Source organism: Ranitomeya variabilis, chromosome 6 (genome assembly GCF_051348905.1).
Source record: "Ranitomeya variabilis isolate aRanVar5 chromosome 6, aRanVar5.hap1, whole genome shotgun sequence".
Taxonomy (NCBI): Eukaryota; Metazoa; Chordata; class Amphibia; order Anura; family Dendrobatidae; genus Ranitomeya; species Ranitomeya variabilis.
This window is the reverse complement of record NC_135237.1, coordinates 470,604,257-470,623,790: the sequence shown is the minus strand read 5'-3', so window position 1 is coordinate 470,623,790 and position 19,534 is coordinate 470,604,257. Positions and strand designations below refer to the sequence as shown.

The 19,534-nt window shown below is 44.3% G+C and overlaps 1 protein-coding gene across 1 annotated transcript in view; it reads right to left on the bottom strand.

Moving 5' to 3' along the window:
• Nucleotides 1-2,072: 2,072 nt before the first annotated feature.
• The window catches only part of MCMDC2 (minichromosome maintenance domain containing 2), a 127,927-nt gene continuing 110,465 nt past the window's right edge, over nucleotides 2,073-19,534 (bottom strand). Inside the window, exon 14 of the mRNA XM_077270605.1 lies at nucleotides 2,073-3,278. Coding sequence (XP_077126720.1) covers nucleotides 3,106-3,278 — 173 coding nt within the window. The 3' untranslated portion in view covers nucleotides 2,073-3,105. The remainder of the gene's footprint in view (nucleotides 3,279-19,534) is intronic.

The window sequence follows — 19,534 nt, the reverse complement described above, 5'->3', positions numbered from 1 at the left end:
TATCTTAGACATATTGCATTATGTTATTATAAGTCATTTCCCATATTCAATACCTCCTAGCTTTGCTTTTCCATGTGCTTGGTCACACAGAGGTTCATATTTCCACAGCTGCCCAACAGTTCGCACCCTTGTGTTAACAATTTCAAAAGAGCTTGTCCTAGCTTGTTTAATTAAAAGAAAACAGAGCCTGGGGAATCCCAATGGTGGAGGCACATTTCAGGAGTGAAGGGAAACTTAAAATCCAAAATGGATTCTCACTTGTCCCTCACAACAGTGTTTGTTTTTGTTTTTCCTAATATTTGAATGTCGACATCCTGCTCACTCAGTGATGATTCATCTTTGCCGTTTACCCATCTGACTGGTAAATGCTGAGACTTCAAATATCTGAGGAGTGAGAGCTCCCGCTGCAAGTATTGCATGTGTTTGGTTCTTTCTGTAAACCTAATTCTTATTTTCTTCTTAGGCACTGAATTTGGAATAAACCTGGCAGAAATGAAGACAGACTTGTGCTGAACATTATGTATACAGAAAATATATTTTTTTAAACTTCAACTTTATTGTTAAATCAGAATATTAAAATATTAAAATAGAAATATTATGTACTGCATTATTACAAATGATGTGCTGAAAGCTTGCTGAAGACCCAGCAATGTAATAAAACCTAATACCTGTGATATCCAGTGCCACTGCTCTGGTACTTTATTTACTTGGCTGTTCCAATTACATGTTTACATGGGACAGCTGCAATAGTGGTGTATGAAACACTTAGGTAGCATGGGCTTCAGGAGGACATACTGGGTGAGAATAGGGTCTTCAATTTTATTACCTTGGCACCTTTTTTTTTTTTTCCTGAACTCTGAAGGCTGTTTAATAACCGCTTCACATTTTCATAAAGAATGCATATACTGTATGTTCTGACACTCGCACGTGCCATATGATTACATGGGGCACAGTACATTCACAGAAAGATGGCTGGATTATATATTGAATTTATAATCATTTCAAACAAGTGTGCACATTTATTGCCAGCTGTCCTGCTTCCTTCCTCCCTGCTATTTTCAGTAGTTGGCTTCTCTTGGTCAGACTGATCATGGTGCACAGGGATGTAATATGCACAGCAAAACCAGCGTGATTTTCCTGCGGAGGTTGCTGTGGATATACCAGGGCCCTGACCCTATGCATTGCAGAGTCAAAATGGGCAAACTTATCAACTTGGCTTTCACTATAATTAAATCCATCCCCATGTGAACATACCCTAGTAAAGATATGACATGACCTTTTGGCTTGTAGATCCTTCAATATTAAAAAAAGAGCAAAGTAATTAAATGGTTCTTTCCTGGATACTAAACTTTGATGAAGTCTGTAGTCATAAGTCGGCTGTATGTAGTTTTGAAAGACAACGAACAAGTATTACACACCTTGTTAGAATCCATCAGCAAGATTGTTTTGATAGTCTGTTTACTCATTCTACAGTCAGCAATCAACAGGTAAACAGTGTACAGTTTCAATAAAACCAAATTGCAAAAAATATGGATCTCTAAATATTTAAGTAAAAACAATACCACCCCATTAACAACTTTCTATGCTTTTTTTTATTTATTAGAAAATTAAACTTGGTCTAGGGAGGTAATCACAATACAATTTAAAGTGACCGCTGTCTTGTTACCCTGACAGACCAGTTCAGGAATGGGGAGTAGACTGGTGCCTGTGAGTGTGCAGAAGAAGCTCTGTACCCACACTTCATGTGTAGATATTAAATAACTTATGACCTTTCCTTTTATACCCACCACATCCCTCACATTTTTATCTTTGGAGAAAAGATGTGATGAGATTCTATGGCACAGAATTGAAGAAAAAAAAAAAAAAGGAGTTCCCTGTATCTAATTGGGCTATCCGTAATAGTATACTGACAAAGGGCCCAATATGGAGTAGGTGTAATAATATTGGCAGATACTGCCAATTAGAAATGTACAGTTCATCTGGTTCGCTATGTCGCTTCAGCTTTGTGCAGGGCATTGCAGTAGCTTAGGGTATCCATTGTTACAACCACTGTCACCATATGAGTGGTTGTAACCATGGATACCTAAGCTACTGCAATGCTCGGCACATGGGGTAAGCGATATGGCAAATCAGAAGAACTATACCACAATTCTAATTGGAGGTATTTTGCCATTATTACACCTACTACTTATTGAGCTAGGATGTTGAAGATGAGGATACCCCTTTTAAGCCACTCACATACTGCATGTAAAAGTAATGGAAGTGAACTATTACACATGGATACTTCGTGACCAAAATATTAAAAACACTTTTTACGGTCCCCTGGATATCATGTCGGCTGATGATCTTGCATAACTAAGTACAGTATTTTAGCTGCCAAGGAAAGAAACTTGGCTCACCCAAGCAGCTTATCTTATGAGGAGATCACGAACTGTTAGCATTGCCAAGTATCCTGGGAAGGTGGTAGTTTTAAAGATGTTGTACAACATTAGAAACAATTTCCCAACCCCTCAAAAAGAAAGTTGGGAGAAAGCCTGTTCCCCCACCCCCGGCTGCCTCAATTCTTCGAACACATTCCGTTTAAATGCGGTGAAATAATGTGGTTACAGAATCTAACGCTGTGCATCAGTGTGAGGCTTGTGGTTAACCTCAATAAGCCAGTACAAGCTGTGATGACTTGTCATTAGCAATGAGCGAGCATGCTCGGAGAAACTCGAGTAACGAGCATAGTCTCTCATCACTACTTGTCATGCCATTATAGTATAGGTTGCTGAAACCAGAAAAGTGTGTCCTGCTGCCCGAAAGCTGAGGCCAAGCCTCTTGTAAGTAATTACAATGTTGGTGTAAAGCCCTAGAGACGCCCCTTGTACACTTCTAGGAGGATCTTGAACCCTTTCTCCCTTACAGTATCTATAACACCAGTTGGATAAATTATTGGAACTGCTCAATGAGCGTCTGGAACCACAGTTTATACAAATCTAATACGTGTTTTACAATCTGCACTGTAAGAATAAATTTGCTTCTGGTTATCAATTTTATGTACTATAAGAGATAACAAACCCATTTTATACAGTAAAAACCAAGCAAGAAAGTGTTTCCAGTCCTTCATTCCTCATCTTCAGCCAAAGTGGCTGATGTTGCTGGCCCATACGTGACTATAAACTGCCTCAGTTGTTGATGGTGTTCTCTCAGGTAATGATCTCTCTGCTGTAAACTATGTTCATCTGTGAGCTCAACCGGGAAGAGAGAATGCGGGGACACACCAAACACCGAACTTCCTACACAAGAAGGAAAACAATGTCAGTGCATCAACAGGTGGAGTGTGTGCAGCTCATTTTGCCAAATGTAAAAGAACACCCTAGTACTATGTTGTAATACATGTAAATAAGTAGCTGGATGCACATTTTCCATAGTTATGTCTATCTGGGTAGTTGTTAAAGTATTGTAGTCTGGTGACTTCTAGGGGCATGTAATCGTAGATATCACAGCTGGACAATGTATTGTGAAACCCTTACAACCACGGTACATGTATCTGTACGTAGCGGTTTCAGGTTGAACAATGCTGTGGGAATTTGCCTTGTTTACACCGATAATTAACCACTTCATGACCTTGGGATTTTCCGTGTTCGTTTTTCGCTCCCCTCCTTCCGAGAGCCATAACTTTTTTATTTTTCCGTCAATATGGCCATGTTAGGGCTTATTTTTTGCGGGACGAGTTGTACTTTTGAACGACATCATTGGTTTTAGCATGCCATGTACTAGAAAACGGGAAAAAATCCAAGTGCGGTGAAACTGCAAAAAAAGTGCAGTCCCACACTTGTTTTTTGTTTGAATTTTTTGCTAGGTTCACTAAATGCTAAAACTAACCTGCCATTATGTTTCTCCAGGTCATTACGAGTTCATAGACACCTAACATGACTAGGTTATTTTTTTATCTAAGTGGTGAAAAAAAATTCCAAAGTTTGCTTAAAAAAAAAAAAAATTGCGCCATTTATTCGGACTCCCATGACAGCACTACGAGAGAGTGGATCCGCCCTTAAGGAACAGGAAACCTACAGATACAAAAAGGGCGGCACCTCTCCCATGCATCAGTTAGTTTCCTGTTCCTAAAGGGACTGGATTCTACAGAAGAAGCTTAGGATTTCCAGGCTGGCCGGACCGATTCAGTTAGCGAGGGGGTCTCCTACCTCGGCCGGTGCGGGGTACCTGAAGCAGTCACGGTGGTCCTGGTAGGGCTGCATGGCAGTGGCTGATCAGGGAGCGGTCGCCAGGGGTGTCCTGTCTCCGGAGCCGGCGCGTGGTGAGTATCATGGATCCCCTCCCTCGAGTGCTGTGGGGGCTCTGTTGGGGCGACGGTATCTTGGTGGCGCCACCCGGAGTCCTGCTGGCAATGTCTCGGCGTCCCACGCTGTTCACAGCGCTGACAGGAAGCGTGGACTGGGGTGACGTCGGAGGGCGGAGCCGGCGATGACTTCCGGGTCGCGGAGCTTCTGCGCATGCGCAGGAGCTCCAAGATGGCGGCGCCCACCGGAAAAATGCGCTGATCACCCTGCAGCTGTGGGGGGGTGGATAACCAAAGGAGCGCTGCGCAATTTCGCTGACCGAAGGAGGGGCTATATAACAGGCTTCAGGTGCGTGTTCCTTGCTTCTGGTCTCCAAACTTCTAAAGATGGAGTCTGATCAGGATCAGCAGCCTCTGCTGCTGGATGAAGCACCCCAGAAGCTTATAGAGAAGGAATGTGAGAAGAGAAGCGATGGATCTGGCCGCAGAAGCTCCTCCGGACTGGGGTCCGGAGCGTCAGCCAGGAAAAATCCCCCTCGTACTTCGGTAGCTTTCTGGGTATGGGCATCCACTGGTAAGTGATCTTCGAGAATGTTCACTCAGTGACTAGTCTCCCCTCGTGTATGTTTTCACAGGGAAAGACTCATACCCTAAAAAGCTATGTGACCCCTGTATCCAGCAAACGGTGAGGTCTGGGAGAGGGGGAGGGGGTTTGGCATTAGATCTATGGACTAGTTTGCCTTAGGCTACTTTCACACTAGCGTCGGGCCGAGGTTCCCGACGCTAGCGTCTCCGCCGCACAACGGGGGCAGCGGATGCATTTTTCCAGCGCATCCGCTGCCCCATTGTGAGGTGCGGGGAAGTGTGGGGAGGTAGGGGCGGAGTTCCGGCCGCACATGCGCGGTCGGAAAAAGCGGACCGTCGGGAGCAAAAAACGTTACATGTAACGTTTTTTGCTCCCAACAATCCGCCACAGCACGGCGCAACTGTCGCACGACGGTTGCGACGTGTGTCAATGCGTCGCAAATGCGTCGCTGTTAGTCAATGCAGAAAAACGCATCCTGCAAGCACTTTTGCAGGATGCGTTTTTTCGGCAAAACGACACATTGCGACGTAATGCAGTTAACGCCAGTGTGAAAGTAGCCTAACTTGCCCCCTCAGGTAGCGGAAGAATCCTCTTCTATTTCGGCCAGTCTGAAAGAAATGGTTAGGATGGAAGTTAAGCAGTCCATCAAGAACCTTTCACAAACAGGAGTCTCTAAGCAGAAGACTCAGTGGACATCCGATTCGTCTGTGGATAAGGACAAGAGCGAAGAATCAGACGATTCAGCGGCATCGTCCTCCTCGGAAGAAGATGCTGCTCGTTTTTGTTTACCCTTAGAGAGAATAGACAAATTAATAAAGGCAGTCAGAGGCACTATGGGTATAACAGAACCCAAGCCTCAACTATCTAAAGAACAAATGATGTTCAGTGGGTTAGAGCAAAGAAAGCGCAGAGTATTCCCTCTAAATGAGAAGATACAGGAGCTTATTAACAAGGAGTGGAAAAGACCAGAGAGGATAGGCTCCTTACCACCTGCACAGAAGCGTAGGTATCCTTTTGGTGACCCAGCTGTAAATAATTGGGAAAAGGCCCCTAAACTGGATGCAGCGATCACCAAGGTAGCAAAGATATGGGAACGCTTAAAGACCCCTTGGATAGGAAAGTAGATACCTTCCTAAAGGGGACCTGGGAAATGGCAGCTGGCTCCTTAAGACCTGCGGTGGCATCAACCTGTACGGCAAGGTCGATGATGGTTTGGCTAGACCAGTTAGAGACTCAATTAAAACAGGAGGCCTCCAGAGACTCTATATTAGCAGCAATACCGATAATCCAGGAGGGGGCGGCTTTCTTATCGGACGCTTCAATTGACTCCGTAAAGTTGGCAGCTAGAGCAGCAGGTCTTTCTAATGCTGCAAGGAGAGCCCTATGGTTGAAATGCTGGCCAGGGGATATGCAGGCGAAAGCAAAGCTCTGCGCTATCCCTTGTAAGGGCGAATATTTATTTGGGCCTACCCTGGATGAGCTCCTGGAGAAAGCGGGAGATGATAAGAAAAAATTTCCCAATTTATTCAATTCATATCGTCGTCCCTTCAACAAGAGAAGGTTCAATCGGGGAGGGAAGCGCGCCTTCTCACCGGGTAGAGATCGATCCAGATGGGATGATAAACGGAAACGAGGTACAGGTCTCATGTTTCGCCGTAACCCGACAGAAAACAAAAAACAGGATCAATGACTAGCAATTCCGGTGGGAGGGAGACTTCTGCATTTCTCGACAGAATGGTCAAAAATCACAAACAGCGTTTGGATACAAGACACTGTTTCCCATGGTCTCAAACTTGAATTTACTCATACTCCACGGGATAAATTCAAGTTAACACCCTGGCGCTCATCTCCCACTGAACAATTTGCCTTAGAAGAGGAAGTAAGGACTCTTTGCTCTAAAAACGTTCTGGTAGAAGTGCCGTATACTCAGGCAGGGAAAGGGTTTTACTCTCCCCTATTCCTGATCCAAAAACCGGATAAGACTTATAGAACTATTATAAATCTTAAAGGTCTCAATAAATTTTTGATCAAACATACGTTCAAAATGGAATCCATCAATTCGACAATAAAAATGCTTTTCAACAATTGTTTTATGGTAGTAGTGGATTTAAAAGATGCCTACTATCATGTACCCATTCATGCAGATTTCCAACAATACCTGAGGGTAGCAGTGCTAATGGGGGGAAGGATTCAGCATTTTCAGTTTAGGGCACTCCCCTTCGGGATAACTTCGGCTCCTAGAGTGTTCACTAAAATAATCGCTGAAGTCATGGCGCATTTAAGAGAATCAAATACCCTTATAATCCCCTACTTAGATGATTTCCTCATTGTAGGGAATTCCGTAGATCATTGTCTGTCGCAATGGGAGATTACTAAAGCTAAACTAGAAAACCTGGGTTGGATCATAAACTTCGAAAAATCTAAGTTACAGCCCCTAAATATTCAAAAATTCCTGGGATTAATGTTGAATTCAGTAACACAACAGTGTCTTCTCCCTATTGAAAAAATAGAAATGATTAAAAATTATGTATTAAAAGCAATTAATACACCCTCCATGACACTTCGGCAAGCAATGTCCCTACTTGGGTCACTCACATCTTGCATTCCAGCAGTTAAGTGGGCTCAGTTTCACACCAGATCCCTACAAAAAGAAGTCTTGTTCCAGGACAGAGCCTTAGGAGGCGCATTAAATAGGAAATTAACATTGGGGTCAATAACATTGGATTCCCTTAGATGGTGGTTAGATAAACGAAATTTATCAACAGGGGTTCCCTGGATAGTAGACGTCACCCAGGTGATAACCACAGATGCCAGCTCTTCGGGGTGGGGAGCCTATATGGGAGACATGGTGGTCCAGGGGCAATGGGAACCATTCACAACATTCTCATCCAATCAAAGGGAGTTGTTGGCGGTTGAATTGGCTGTTAAAAAATTCCTCATATATCTGCAGGGCCAGCACGTCAGAATTCTGTCAGACAACAGAGTTGCAGTCGCCTATATAAACCGGCAAGGGGGAACACATTCCGAGACATTAATGCAGATCACGGATCGCTTGTTCCAGGTGGCAGAGCTCAATTTTCAATCTTTGACAGCTCTCCACATCAAAGGAAAAGAGAATATAACAGCAGATTTCCTAAGCCGAAACGTATTAAGGCAAGGAGAGTGGTATCTCAACGAGGACATTTTCAACCATATCGTCCAAAGATGGGGTCAGCCAGTGGTGGATCTGTTCGCCACCAGAAGCAACAGAAAAGTAAAAGTTTTCTGCTCTCTAAATCTCAGGGAAAATCTCCTGGCGGTGGACGCGTTTCTAATAAAATGGAATTTTCCCCTTGCTTATGCCTTTCCACCGTTGAACTTGATACCTCTAGTTGTGAGGAAAATCAGGGAAGATTGAGCAAAAGTCATCCTTATTGCCCCCTTTTGGCCCAGAAGAACCTGGTTTGCCTGGCTCAGGACAATGTCCGTATCGGTTCCCTGGGTACTGCCAGAAATCCCGAACTTGCTTTCTCAGGGACCAATCTCCCATCCACAAGTGGCAGCGCTCCATTTAACGGCGTGGAGTTTGAACGGTCACTGTTAGTAGATAAAGGCTTCTCTCCGAACTTAGTAGAAACGCTCCTAAAGAGTAGGAAGCAAATAACTACAAAAATCTACTCTAGGACTTGGAGGAAGTTCTTGACCTGTTCGAAATTTAATATCCAAGAAGGGGTGCCGATACAACAAATCTTAGAGTTTCTACAGAAGGGGTTTGAGTTAAAACTCTCTACTAGTACCCTTAGAGTACAGGTCTCAGCTCTGGGTGCCCTGTTTTCCTGTAATATAGCTAACAACTATTGGATAGCGAGATTTATGAAGGCAGTCTGTAGAACTAGACCAGTATATAAAGACAGAACGGTTCAGTGGGATCTAAATTTAGTTCTGTCCTCTCTAACAAAACCCCCCTTTGAACCTCTACAAGATGCCTCAATCAAAATGTTGACACTTAAAACAGCCTTCTTGATTGCCATAGCCTCAGCTCGCAGGATAGGGGATATCCAGGCACTTTCCAGATTTCCCCCATACACAGAATTCCGGTCAGACAGGGTAGTCCTTAGGCCAGACCCAGCATATCTGCCGAAGGTAGCGACACGTTTTCATAGATCGCAGGAGATAGTTTTGCCATCTTTTATTCCTAATCCCTCTAGTCCTAAAGAGCAGGAGCTTCATACGTTAGACGTTAGAAGATCTCTTCTACAGTATATTTCAGTCACCGATAATTGGAAGAAACATGAGGCACTGCTTCTTTCCTTCCAAGGTCCAAAGAAAGGGTGTAGAGTATCAAAATATTTACTGGCTAAATGGATTAGGGAAACTATCTCTCTGGCTTACACAGCGGGTGGGGGGCCAGCTCCGCAGAATCTAAAGGCACATTCCACCCGGGCCATGGCGTCATCCTGGGCAGAAAGGTCTGGAGTATCAGTGGAGCAAATATGTAAGGCGGCCACATGGTCATCCCCTTCCACATTCTTTAAACACTATCGGTTGGATTTGGGGTCCTCCTCTGATCTCACCTTCGGGTTAAGGGTGCTACAGACTATAGTCCCTCCCTAAGGTAGCTTACATCTCTGTAAATCTCTCGTAGTGCTGTCATGGGAGTCCGAATAAAGCATTAAGCTACTTACGGGTAGCGGCATTTTTCGGAGGCCCATGACAGCACCCTTAGTTCCCTCCCTATTCACGTGGGGGTTGCACTTCCTAATATGTATATAGTGTGATATGTAGATCTCACGTATGGTGTCTAGTTACAATATAATAGGATATTTTTGTTTTCAAAATGTATATAATGTATATTTGTGTGCCACTAACCGCGGTAGTCCTCTCAGGCTCTGAAATACAACTATAAATTTATCAATGGTCCCAAAATAATTAACACACCTCAAAATCATGTTACAAAAAACCCACAATACCCAGAATATAATCCGGGAAGCAAAAGGTGTGAACTACTCGTAAATTTTAAAATTCATCTTTAATAAATATATAATAAAATACACAAACTACAAAACAAAACAAAGGTAAAATTCACAATACATATGGTAGGGGACAGCAAGTAAACTATATCTGGTAGTTTCAAAACTCAATTAATGTTGTCACAATCCCAAAAATAAACGTTTAACATATAAATTGCCTGTTCAAATATACATATTGCTGGGCCATTATATAGCAAAAAAGTGCATAGTGCCTAATAGAATGGGGTAAAAACACCCTCAGTGCAATGTTGCATATGCATACAAACAGATATCCCGCAAACTTTCATTAACCCCTTAGTGACAGAGCCAATTTGGTACTTAATGACCAGGCCAATTTTTACAATTCTGACCACTGTCACTTTATGAGGTTATAACTCTGGAACGCTTCAACGGATCCTGCTGATTCTGAGATTGTTTTTTCGTGACATATTGTACTTCATGTTAGTGGTAACATTTCTTCGATATTACTTGCGATTATTTATGAAAAAAATGGAAATATGGCAAAAAAATAAAAAATTTAGCAATTTTCAAAATTTGGATTTTTATGCCCTTAAATCAGAGAGATATGTCACAAAAAATAGTTAATAAATAACATTTCCCACATGTCTACTTTACATCAGCACAATTTTGGAACCAAAATTTTTTTTTGTTAGGGAGTTATAAGGGTTAAAAGTTGACCAGCAATTTCTCATTTTTACAACACCATTTTTTTTTTAGGGACCACATCACATTTGAAGTCATTTTGAGGGGTCAATATGATAGAAAATAACCAAGTGTGACACCATTCTAAAAACTGCACCCCTCAAGGTGCTCAAAACCACATTCAAGAAGTTTATTAACCCTTTACGTGCTTCACAGGAACTGAAACAATGTGGAAGGCAAAAATGAACATTTAACTTTTTTTTTGCAAACATTTTGCTTCAGAACCATTTTTTTTTATTTTCACAAGTGTAAAAACAGATATTTAACCATAAATGTTGTTGTGCAATTTCTCCTGAATACGCCGATACCCCATATGTGGGGGTAAACCACTGTTTGGGCGCACCGCAGAGCTTGGAAGAGAAGGAGCGCCGTTTGACTTTTTCAATGCAGAATTGGCTGGAATTGAGATCGGACGCCATGTCACGTTTAGAGAGCCCCTGATGTGCCTAAACAGAGGAAACCCCCCACAAGTGACCCCATTTTGGAAACTAGACCCCTTAAGGAACTTAACTAGATGTGTGGTGAGCACTTTGAGCCCCCAAGTGCTTCACAGAAGTTTATAAAGTAGAGCCGTGAAAATAAAAAATCGCATTTGTTTACACAAAAATGATCTTTTCGCCCACAAATTCTTATTTTCACAAGGGTAACAGGAGAAATTAGACCACAAAAGTTGTTGTGCAATTTCTCCTGAGTATGTTGATACCCTATATGTGGGGGTAAACCACTGTTTGGGCGCACCGCAGAGCTTGGAAGAGAAGGAGTGCCGTTTTACTTTTTCAATGTAGAATTGGCTGGAATTGAGATTGGACGCCATGTCGCATTTGGAGAGCCCCTGATGTGCCTAAACACTGAAGCCCCCCACAAGTGACCCCATTTTGGAAACTAGACCCCTTAAGGAACTTAACTAGATGTGTGGTGAGCACTTTAAACCCCCAGGTGCTTCTCAGAAGTTTATAACGTAGAGCCGTGAAAATAAAAAATCGCATTTTTTCTACAAAAATGATTTTTTTTTGCCCCAAAATATTTATTTTCACAAGGGTAACAGGAGAAATTAGACCACAAAAGTTGTTGTGCAATTTCTCCTGAGTACATCGATACCCCATATGTGGGGGTAAACCACTGTTTGGGCGCACTGCAGAGCTTGGAAGAGAAGGAGTGCCGTTTTACTTTTTCGATGTAGAATTGGCTGGAATTGAGATCGGACGCCATGTCGCGTTTGGAGAGCCCCTGATGTGCCTAAACAGTGGAATCCCCCCACAAGTGACCCCATTTTGGAAACTAGACCCCTTAAGGAACTTAACTAGATGTGTGGTGAGCACTTTAAACCCCCAGGTGCTTCTCAGAAGTTTATAACGTAGAGCCGTGAAAATAAAAAATCGCATTTTTTCTACAAAAATGATTTTTTTTTGCCCCAAAATATTTATTTTCACAAGGGTAACAGGAGAAATTAGACCACAAAAGTTGTTGTGCAATTTCTCCTGAGTACATCGATACCCCATATGTGGGGGTAAACCACTGTTTGGGCGCACTGCAGAGCTTGGAAGAGAAGGAGTGCCGTTTTACTTTTTCGATGTAGAATTGGCTGGAATTGAGATCGGACGCCATGTCGCGTTTGGAGAGCCCCTGATGTGCCTAAACAGTGGAATCCCCCCACAAGTGACCCCATTTTGGAAACTAGACCCCTTAAGGAACTTAACTAGATGTGTGGTGAGCACTTTAAACCCCCAGGTGCTTCTCAGAAGTTTATAACGTAGAGCCGTGAAAATAAAAAATCACATTTTTTCTACAAAAATGATTTTTTTTTGCCCCAAAATATTTATTTTCACAAGGGTAACAGGAGAAATTAGACCACAAAAGTTGTTGTGCAATTTCTCCTGAGTACATCGATACCCCATATGTGGGGGTAAACCACTGTTTGGGCGCACTGCAGAGCTTGGAAGAGAAGGAGTGCCGTTTTACTTTTTCGATGTAGAATTGGCTGGAATTGAGATCGGACGCCATGTCGCGTTTGGAGAGCCCCTGATGTGCCTAAACAGTGGAATCCCCCCACAAGTGACACCATTTTGGAAACTAGACCCCTTAAGGAACTTATCTAGATGTGTGGTGAGCACTTTAAACCCCCAGGTGCTTCACAGAAGGTTATAGCGTAGAGCCGTGAAAATAAAAAGTCGCTTTTTTTTTTTCAAAAACGATCTTTTTGCCCCCAAATTTTTATTTTGACAAGGGTAACAGGAGAAATTAGACCACAAAAGTTGTTGTGCAATTTCTCCTGAGTGTGGCGATACCCCATATGTGGGGGTAAACCACTGTTTGGGCGCACCGCAGAGCTTGGAAGAGAAGGAGTGCCGTTTTACTTTTTCAATGTAGAATTGGCTGGAATTGAGATCGGACACCATGTCGCGTTTGGAGAGCCCCTGATGTGCCTAAATAGTAGAAACCCCCCACAAGTGACCCCATTTTGGAAACTAGACCACTTAAGGAACTTATCTAGATGTGCGGTGAGCACTTTAAACCCCCAAGTTCTTCACAGAAATTTATAAAGTAGAGCCGTGAAAATAAAAAATCCTTTTTTTTTTCCTCAAAAATGATTTTTTAGCCTGCAATTTTTTATTTTCTCAAGGGTAACAGGAGAAATTGGACCCCAAAATTTATTGTGCAATTTATGCTGAGTAGGCTGATACCCCATATGTTGGGGTAAACCACTGTTTGGGCGCATGGCAGAGCTCGGAAGGGAAGGAGCGCCGTTTTGGAATGCAGACTTTGATAGAATGGTCTGCGGGCGTTATGTTGCATTTGCAGAAAACTTGATGTACCTAAACAGTAGAAACCCCCCACAAGTGACCCCATTTTGGAAACTAGACCCCCCAAGGAACTTATCTAGATGTGTGGTGAGAACTTTGAATGCCCATCTGCTTCACAGACGTTTATAATGCAGAGTCGTGAAAATAAAAAATATTATTTTTTTTCCACAAAAAAGATTTTTTAGCCCCCAAGTTTTTATTTTCACAAGGGAACAAGAGAAATTAGACCCCAAGAGTTGTTGTCCAATTTGTCCTGAGTACACTGATACCCCATGTGTGGGGGGGGACCACTGTTTGGGTGCACGGCAGAGCTCGGAAGGGAAGGAGCGCCGTTTTGGAATGCAGACTTTGATAGAATGGTCTGCGGGCGTTATGTTGCATTTGCAGAGCCCCTGATGTGCCTTAACAGTAGAAACCCCCCACAAGTGACTCCATTTTGGAAACTAGACCCCCCAGGGAACTTATCTAGATGTGTGGTGAGAACTTTGAATGCCCAAGTGCTTCACAGAAGTTTATAATGCAGAGTCGTGAAAATAAAAATAAAAAAATTTTTCCACAAAAAAAGATTTTTGAGCCCCCAAATTTTTATTTTGACAAGGGTAACAAGAAAAATTGGACCCCAAAAGTTGTTGTCCAATTTGTGCTGAGTACACTGATACCCCATGTGTAGTGGGGACCACTGTTTGAGCGCATGGCAGAGCTCGGAAGGGAAGGAACCCCATTTTGGAATGCGGACTTTGATAGAATGGTCTGCGGGCATTATGTTGCGTTTGCAGAGACCCTGATGTACCTAAACAGTAGAAACCCCCCACAAGTGACCCCATTTTGGAAACTAGAGCCCCCAAGGAACTTATCTAGATGTGTGGTGAGAACTTTGAATGCCCAAGTGCTTCACAGACGTTTATAATGCAGAGTTGTGAAAATAAAAAATATTTCGGCGCCATTTCGGCGCAGACAAAAAACGTTACAATGGCCGTCAATGTCTAGATGACGTCCGCCAAATCTCGACGGATCCGTCACATGGCGGATGGAACGGACGACCATCCGCCACAATCCGTCGCTAATGCATGTCTATGGGAAAATAGCGGAACCGCCAAAAAAAATGGCGGATCCGCTATTTGATGACAATGGCCGTTTCAGACTGACGCCAAAAGACTGAAGTGTGAAAGAGGCCTAACCCTAATGCCAACCCGATCCATAATCCTAATCACAGCCCTAAGGATGATCGCAACCCTAACCTCAAAACAACCATAACCATAATCAGAACCCTAAATCCAACACACCCCTAATCCTAATCTCAACCCTAACCTCAAACCTAACCCTAATCCCAATACACCCCTAATCCCAACCCTACCTTTAACCCTAATCCCAAACCTAACCGTAATCCCAAACGTAACCCTAATGCCAACCCTAACTTTAGCCGCAACCCTAGTCCTAACTTTAGCCCCAACTCTAACTATAGCCCTAACTTTAGCCCCAACCCTAACCCTAACCCTAAATTTAGCCCCAATCCTAACCCTAAATTTAGCTCCAACCCTAACCCTAAATTTAGCCCCAACCCTAACCCTAGCCCTAACCCTAACCCTAATTTTAGCCCCAACTCTTCTCTCCTGCCGGCCGGCAGATGGCACCAGAGAGCGGGCGCACTGCGCATGCGCACGCCATTTTCTTTCTATAGGAAGAAGCCGGCCGGCAGGAGAAGACACAGGAGGACCCAGGGACACCGGTAAGTATGATAGGGTCCCCGAATCCCCCTATTTCTCTATCCTCTGATGTGCGATCACATCAGAAAACAGAGAATTACACATCACTTTTTTTTTTTTTTTTTTCGGTCGCCGGTAAACAGTTAATTACCGGCGATCGCAAAACAGGGGTCGGTAAAAACCGACCCTGATCATGTTCTTTGGGGTCTCGGCTACCCCCAGCAGCCGAGACCCCAAAGATCTCCCAGGTGCCGGCCGGCGGGCGCACTGCGCGTGCGCCCGCCATTTTTAAGATGGAGGCGCCCATGGGGAACCCCGAGGAGCACCGGAGGAGACAGGTGAGTATCAGGGGGGCATCGGGGGCGACCGGGGACCCCATTTCTCTGTCCTCCGATGTGCGATCACATCGGAGGACAGAGAAATTAAATGGGAAATCGCGGTTTTTGGTTTTTTTTGCGATCGCCGGTAAACGGTTAATTACCGGCGATCGCAACTCGGGGGTCGGTAAAAAAACCCCGAATCATGTTCTCTGGGGTCTCGGCTACCCCCGGTAACCGAGACCCCAGAGAAAATCCGACTCTGGAGGGCGCTATTCACTTTTTCCACAGCGCCGTTAATTAACAGCGCTGTGGTTTAAGTACCCTTAGCGGCCGCCGTTAAAAGGCGTATCGGCGGTCGTTAAGGGGTTAAAGAATTTCATAAAGAACTGGCATGAAAAGATAGGTAAATGTGAACTTACATGATAAGCTGACCCGATAGCACTGTCCCCACCACCCCTTGACAGCGCCGTTTCGCCTAAACTGGCTTCTTCAGATATGGGGTCGCCAGTTTAGGCGAAACGGCGCTGTCAAGGGGTGGTGGGGACAGTGCTATCGGGTCAGCTTATCATGTAAGTTCACATTTACCTATCTTTTCATGCCAGTTCTTTATGAAATTCTTTAATGAAAGTTTGCGGGATAGCTGTTTGTATGCATATGCAACATTGCACTGAGGGTGTTTTTACCCCATTCTATTAAGCACTATGCACTTTTTTGCTATATAATGGCCCAGCAATATGTATATTTGAACAGGCAATTTATATGTTAAACGTTTATTTTTGGGATTGTGACAACATTAATTGAGTTTTGAAACTACCCGATATAGTTTACTTGCTGTCCCCTACCATATGTATTGTGAATTTTACCTTTGTTTTGTTTTGTAGTTTGTGTATTTTATTATATATTTATTAAAGATGAATTTTAAAATTTACGAGTAGTTCACACCTTTTGCTTCCCGGATTATATTCTGGGTATTGTGGGTTTTCTGAAATACAACTGATGCATGGGAGAGGTGCCACCCTTGGTTTCCTGTTCCTTAAGGGCGGATCCCCTCTCTCGTAGTGCTGTCATGGGCCTCCGAAAAATGCCAATACCAGTAAGTAGCTTAATGCTTTTCCGATACCCGTAGCTTCTCCATTTTTCATGATCTGGGGTCGGTTGAGGGATTATTTTTTGTGTGCCGAGCTGGCGTTTTTAATGATACTGTCACGGGGAGACTAGGTGAGCGAGAGCTAATAACCCGGGCCCCTGCAATTTCCCTCAGACTAGGGAAATCCTGACTGACCCTCTACCTGGAGTTTACACTGATGGTGTGCATGTCCAGGCCTCGAACCTCACCCTGTCTCCTGTTTCAACCCTAGGCTGAAACCTCCGCCCACCACCCAGTGAAGAGGTAATATACCAATAACCACAGTTAGCACAGACAAGGATAAAGGAAAATATACACCACGCCGCAGTCACTCAGGAATACACTATAAATGTGCAGGGCAAAATAAATACAAATATAGGAAGGAGTAAATAAGACTAAGGAAAATACACCACCAGCAACGAATCTCCAACAACCAGCTCTCCACTCCAGACCGAGATAACAACGCACAAGACAGAAGCTATAATCGGCGACGCCCAATGATCAGGAGAACTATTTAAAGGCAATGGGCATGGCCCAGCTTCCAATCCGAGGATCAGGTAAATTAACCCCGGAACAGCTAGATAAAATCTAGCCGACGCCAATGAGCAAATAGTGGTCAACAGCGGAATTAGCGCTGTCTGTCGAACGACCTTGTCTGAACAGCGTCCGACATGACAGTACCCCGCCTTCTACGAGGGACCCCAGGGCCCTCACGGCTTATAGGACCCGGCTTGTCTGGATGGCGACGATGAAAAAATCTGACCAGCCGATCCGCATGAATATCCGAGGCTGGTACCCAGGACCCCTCCTCAGGCCCATAACCACGCCAGTGTACCAAGTACTGTAAAGTGCGACGCACTACACGAGAGTCAACCACCTTGGAGACTTCAAACTCCAAATTACCATCCACCAAGACTGGAGGTGGCATAGGCGCCGCGTCCACAGAACCCACCACCTTCTTTAGAAGAGACCTGTGGAACACGTGTATCTTATACACCGTAGGAAGCTCCAATCGGTACGCTACTGGGTTAATGACGGCGGTGACCCTAAATGGACCAATAAACCGTGGACCCAATTTAAGGGACGGTATTTTGAGTCTTATATTTTTTGTGGATAACCACACCCAGTCATCCACACTCAGGTCCGGACCTGGCACACGCCTACTGTCAGCCACACGTTTGTACCTACGCTCAGTCTGACCATTTGACTGAGGATGGAACGTCGAAGAATGAGACAACTTGATCCCCAGCCGTGAGCAAAATGCTTTCCAAAATTTTGCCAGAAACTGAGACCCCCTATCAGACACGATGTCAGACGGAACCTCATGAAGTCTGACCACCTTCTGCACAAATACCTGAGACAGAGTCTTAGCGTTAGGCAACGAAGGCAAAGACACAAAGTGCGACATTTTAGAAAACCGATCAACAATCACCAAGATGACCGTGTTCCCAGCTGATGAGGGCAAATCAGTGATGAAATCCATGGAGATTTCCGTCCATGGCTTACTAGGTACTTCAAGAGGAAGTAGTGTGCCAACAGGATGGGAGCGGGGCATCTTAGCCCTAGCGCACGTGGTACAAGCTGACACGTATGATACCACGTCCTGTCGGATCTTGGGCCACCAAAACCGATGTGACACCAACTCCAAGGTACCTCTAACCCCTGGGTGGCCAGCCAGGACAGCATCATGATTCTCCGCCAAAACCTTTAAGCGGAGATGAAGCGGTACAAAAGATTTGTTGATGGGAAGCTCAGATGGTACCTCCTCCTGAGCCTCGGCAATCTCAGCCTCAACCTCGGTAGTGAGAGCCGAAACCACAACACCCTTTTGGAGGATGGGTACTGGATCTTCCCAAGGTTCACCCCCCGGAAAACACCTGGACAGAGCATCCGCCTTAGTGTTTTTAGACCCCGGTCTGTAAGTGACAACAAAATTGAACCGCGTGAAAAACAATGCCCAGCGAGCCTGCCTGGGGGACAGACGCTTGGCTGACTCCAAATACAGCAGATTCTTATGATCGGTAATAACAGTATCCTGATGTACCGACCCCTCCAAGAAGTGTCGCCATTCCTCAAAGGCCAACTTGATTGCCAACAACTCCCTGTTGCCGATATCGTAGTTACGTTCGGCGGACGACAGTTTCTTGGAGAAATAGGCGCACGGACGCAAACCACTCAAAGATGAGCCTTGAGATAGTACCGCCCCCACACCAACCTCAGACGCATCGACTTCCACAACAAAGGGTTTTGATACGTCTGGCTGCACAAGAATGGGGGCTAAAACAAAACTGTTCTTAAGAAACTCAAATGCGCGCACAGCAGCCTCAGGCCAAACGGAGAAATTGGTACCCTTTTTAGTCATGTCAGTTAGCGGTTTAGCAATGATGGAAAAATCCTTGATAAATTTCCTATAGTAGTTAGAAAACCCAAGGAACCGCTGAAGTGCTTTCAGGTTGGTTATCAGGACGTTCCCAATGCAGCACCGCCTGCACCATAGCGGCGTCCATTTTAAAACCAGAAGCAGACACAATATAACCCAAGAAAGGCAACTCTTGAACAGAAAATACACATTTCTCAAGTTTAGCATACAGCTTATTCTCTCTGAGAAGCTGTAACACCTGCCTGACATGATTTAAATGAGCATCACGGTCGCAAGAATATATGAGGATGTCATCTAGGTACACGATAACGAATTTCCCCAAAACATGCGAGAACACATCATTGATGAAATGTTGGAACACTGCAGGTGCGTTAGTCAACCCAAAAGGCATCACCAAATTTTCAAAATGACCCTCAGGGGTATTAAAAGCCGTCTTCCACTCATCACCTTGACGGACTGTTATGAGGTTGTACGCCCCCTGAGGTCAAGCTTGGTAAACCACTTAGCACCCGCCACCTGGTTGAACAAATCTGGTATCAGTGGCATCGGGTATGGATCACGAACCGTAATCTGGTTCAACTCCCTGAAATCCAAACACGGGCGTAATCCGCCATCTTTCTTCTCC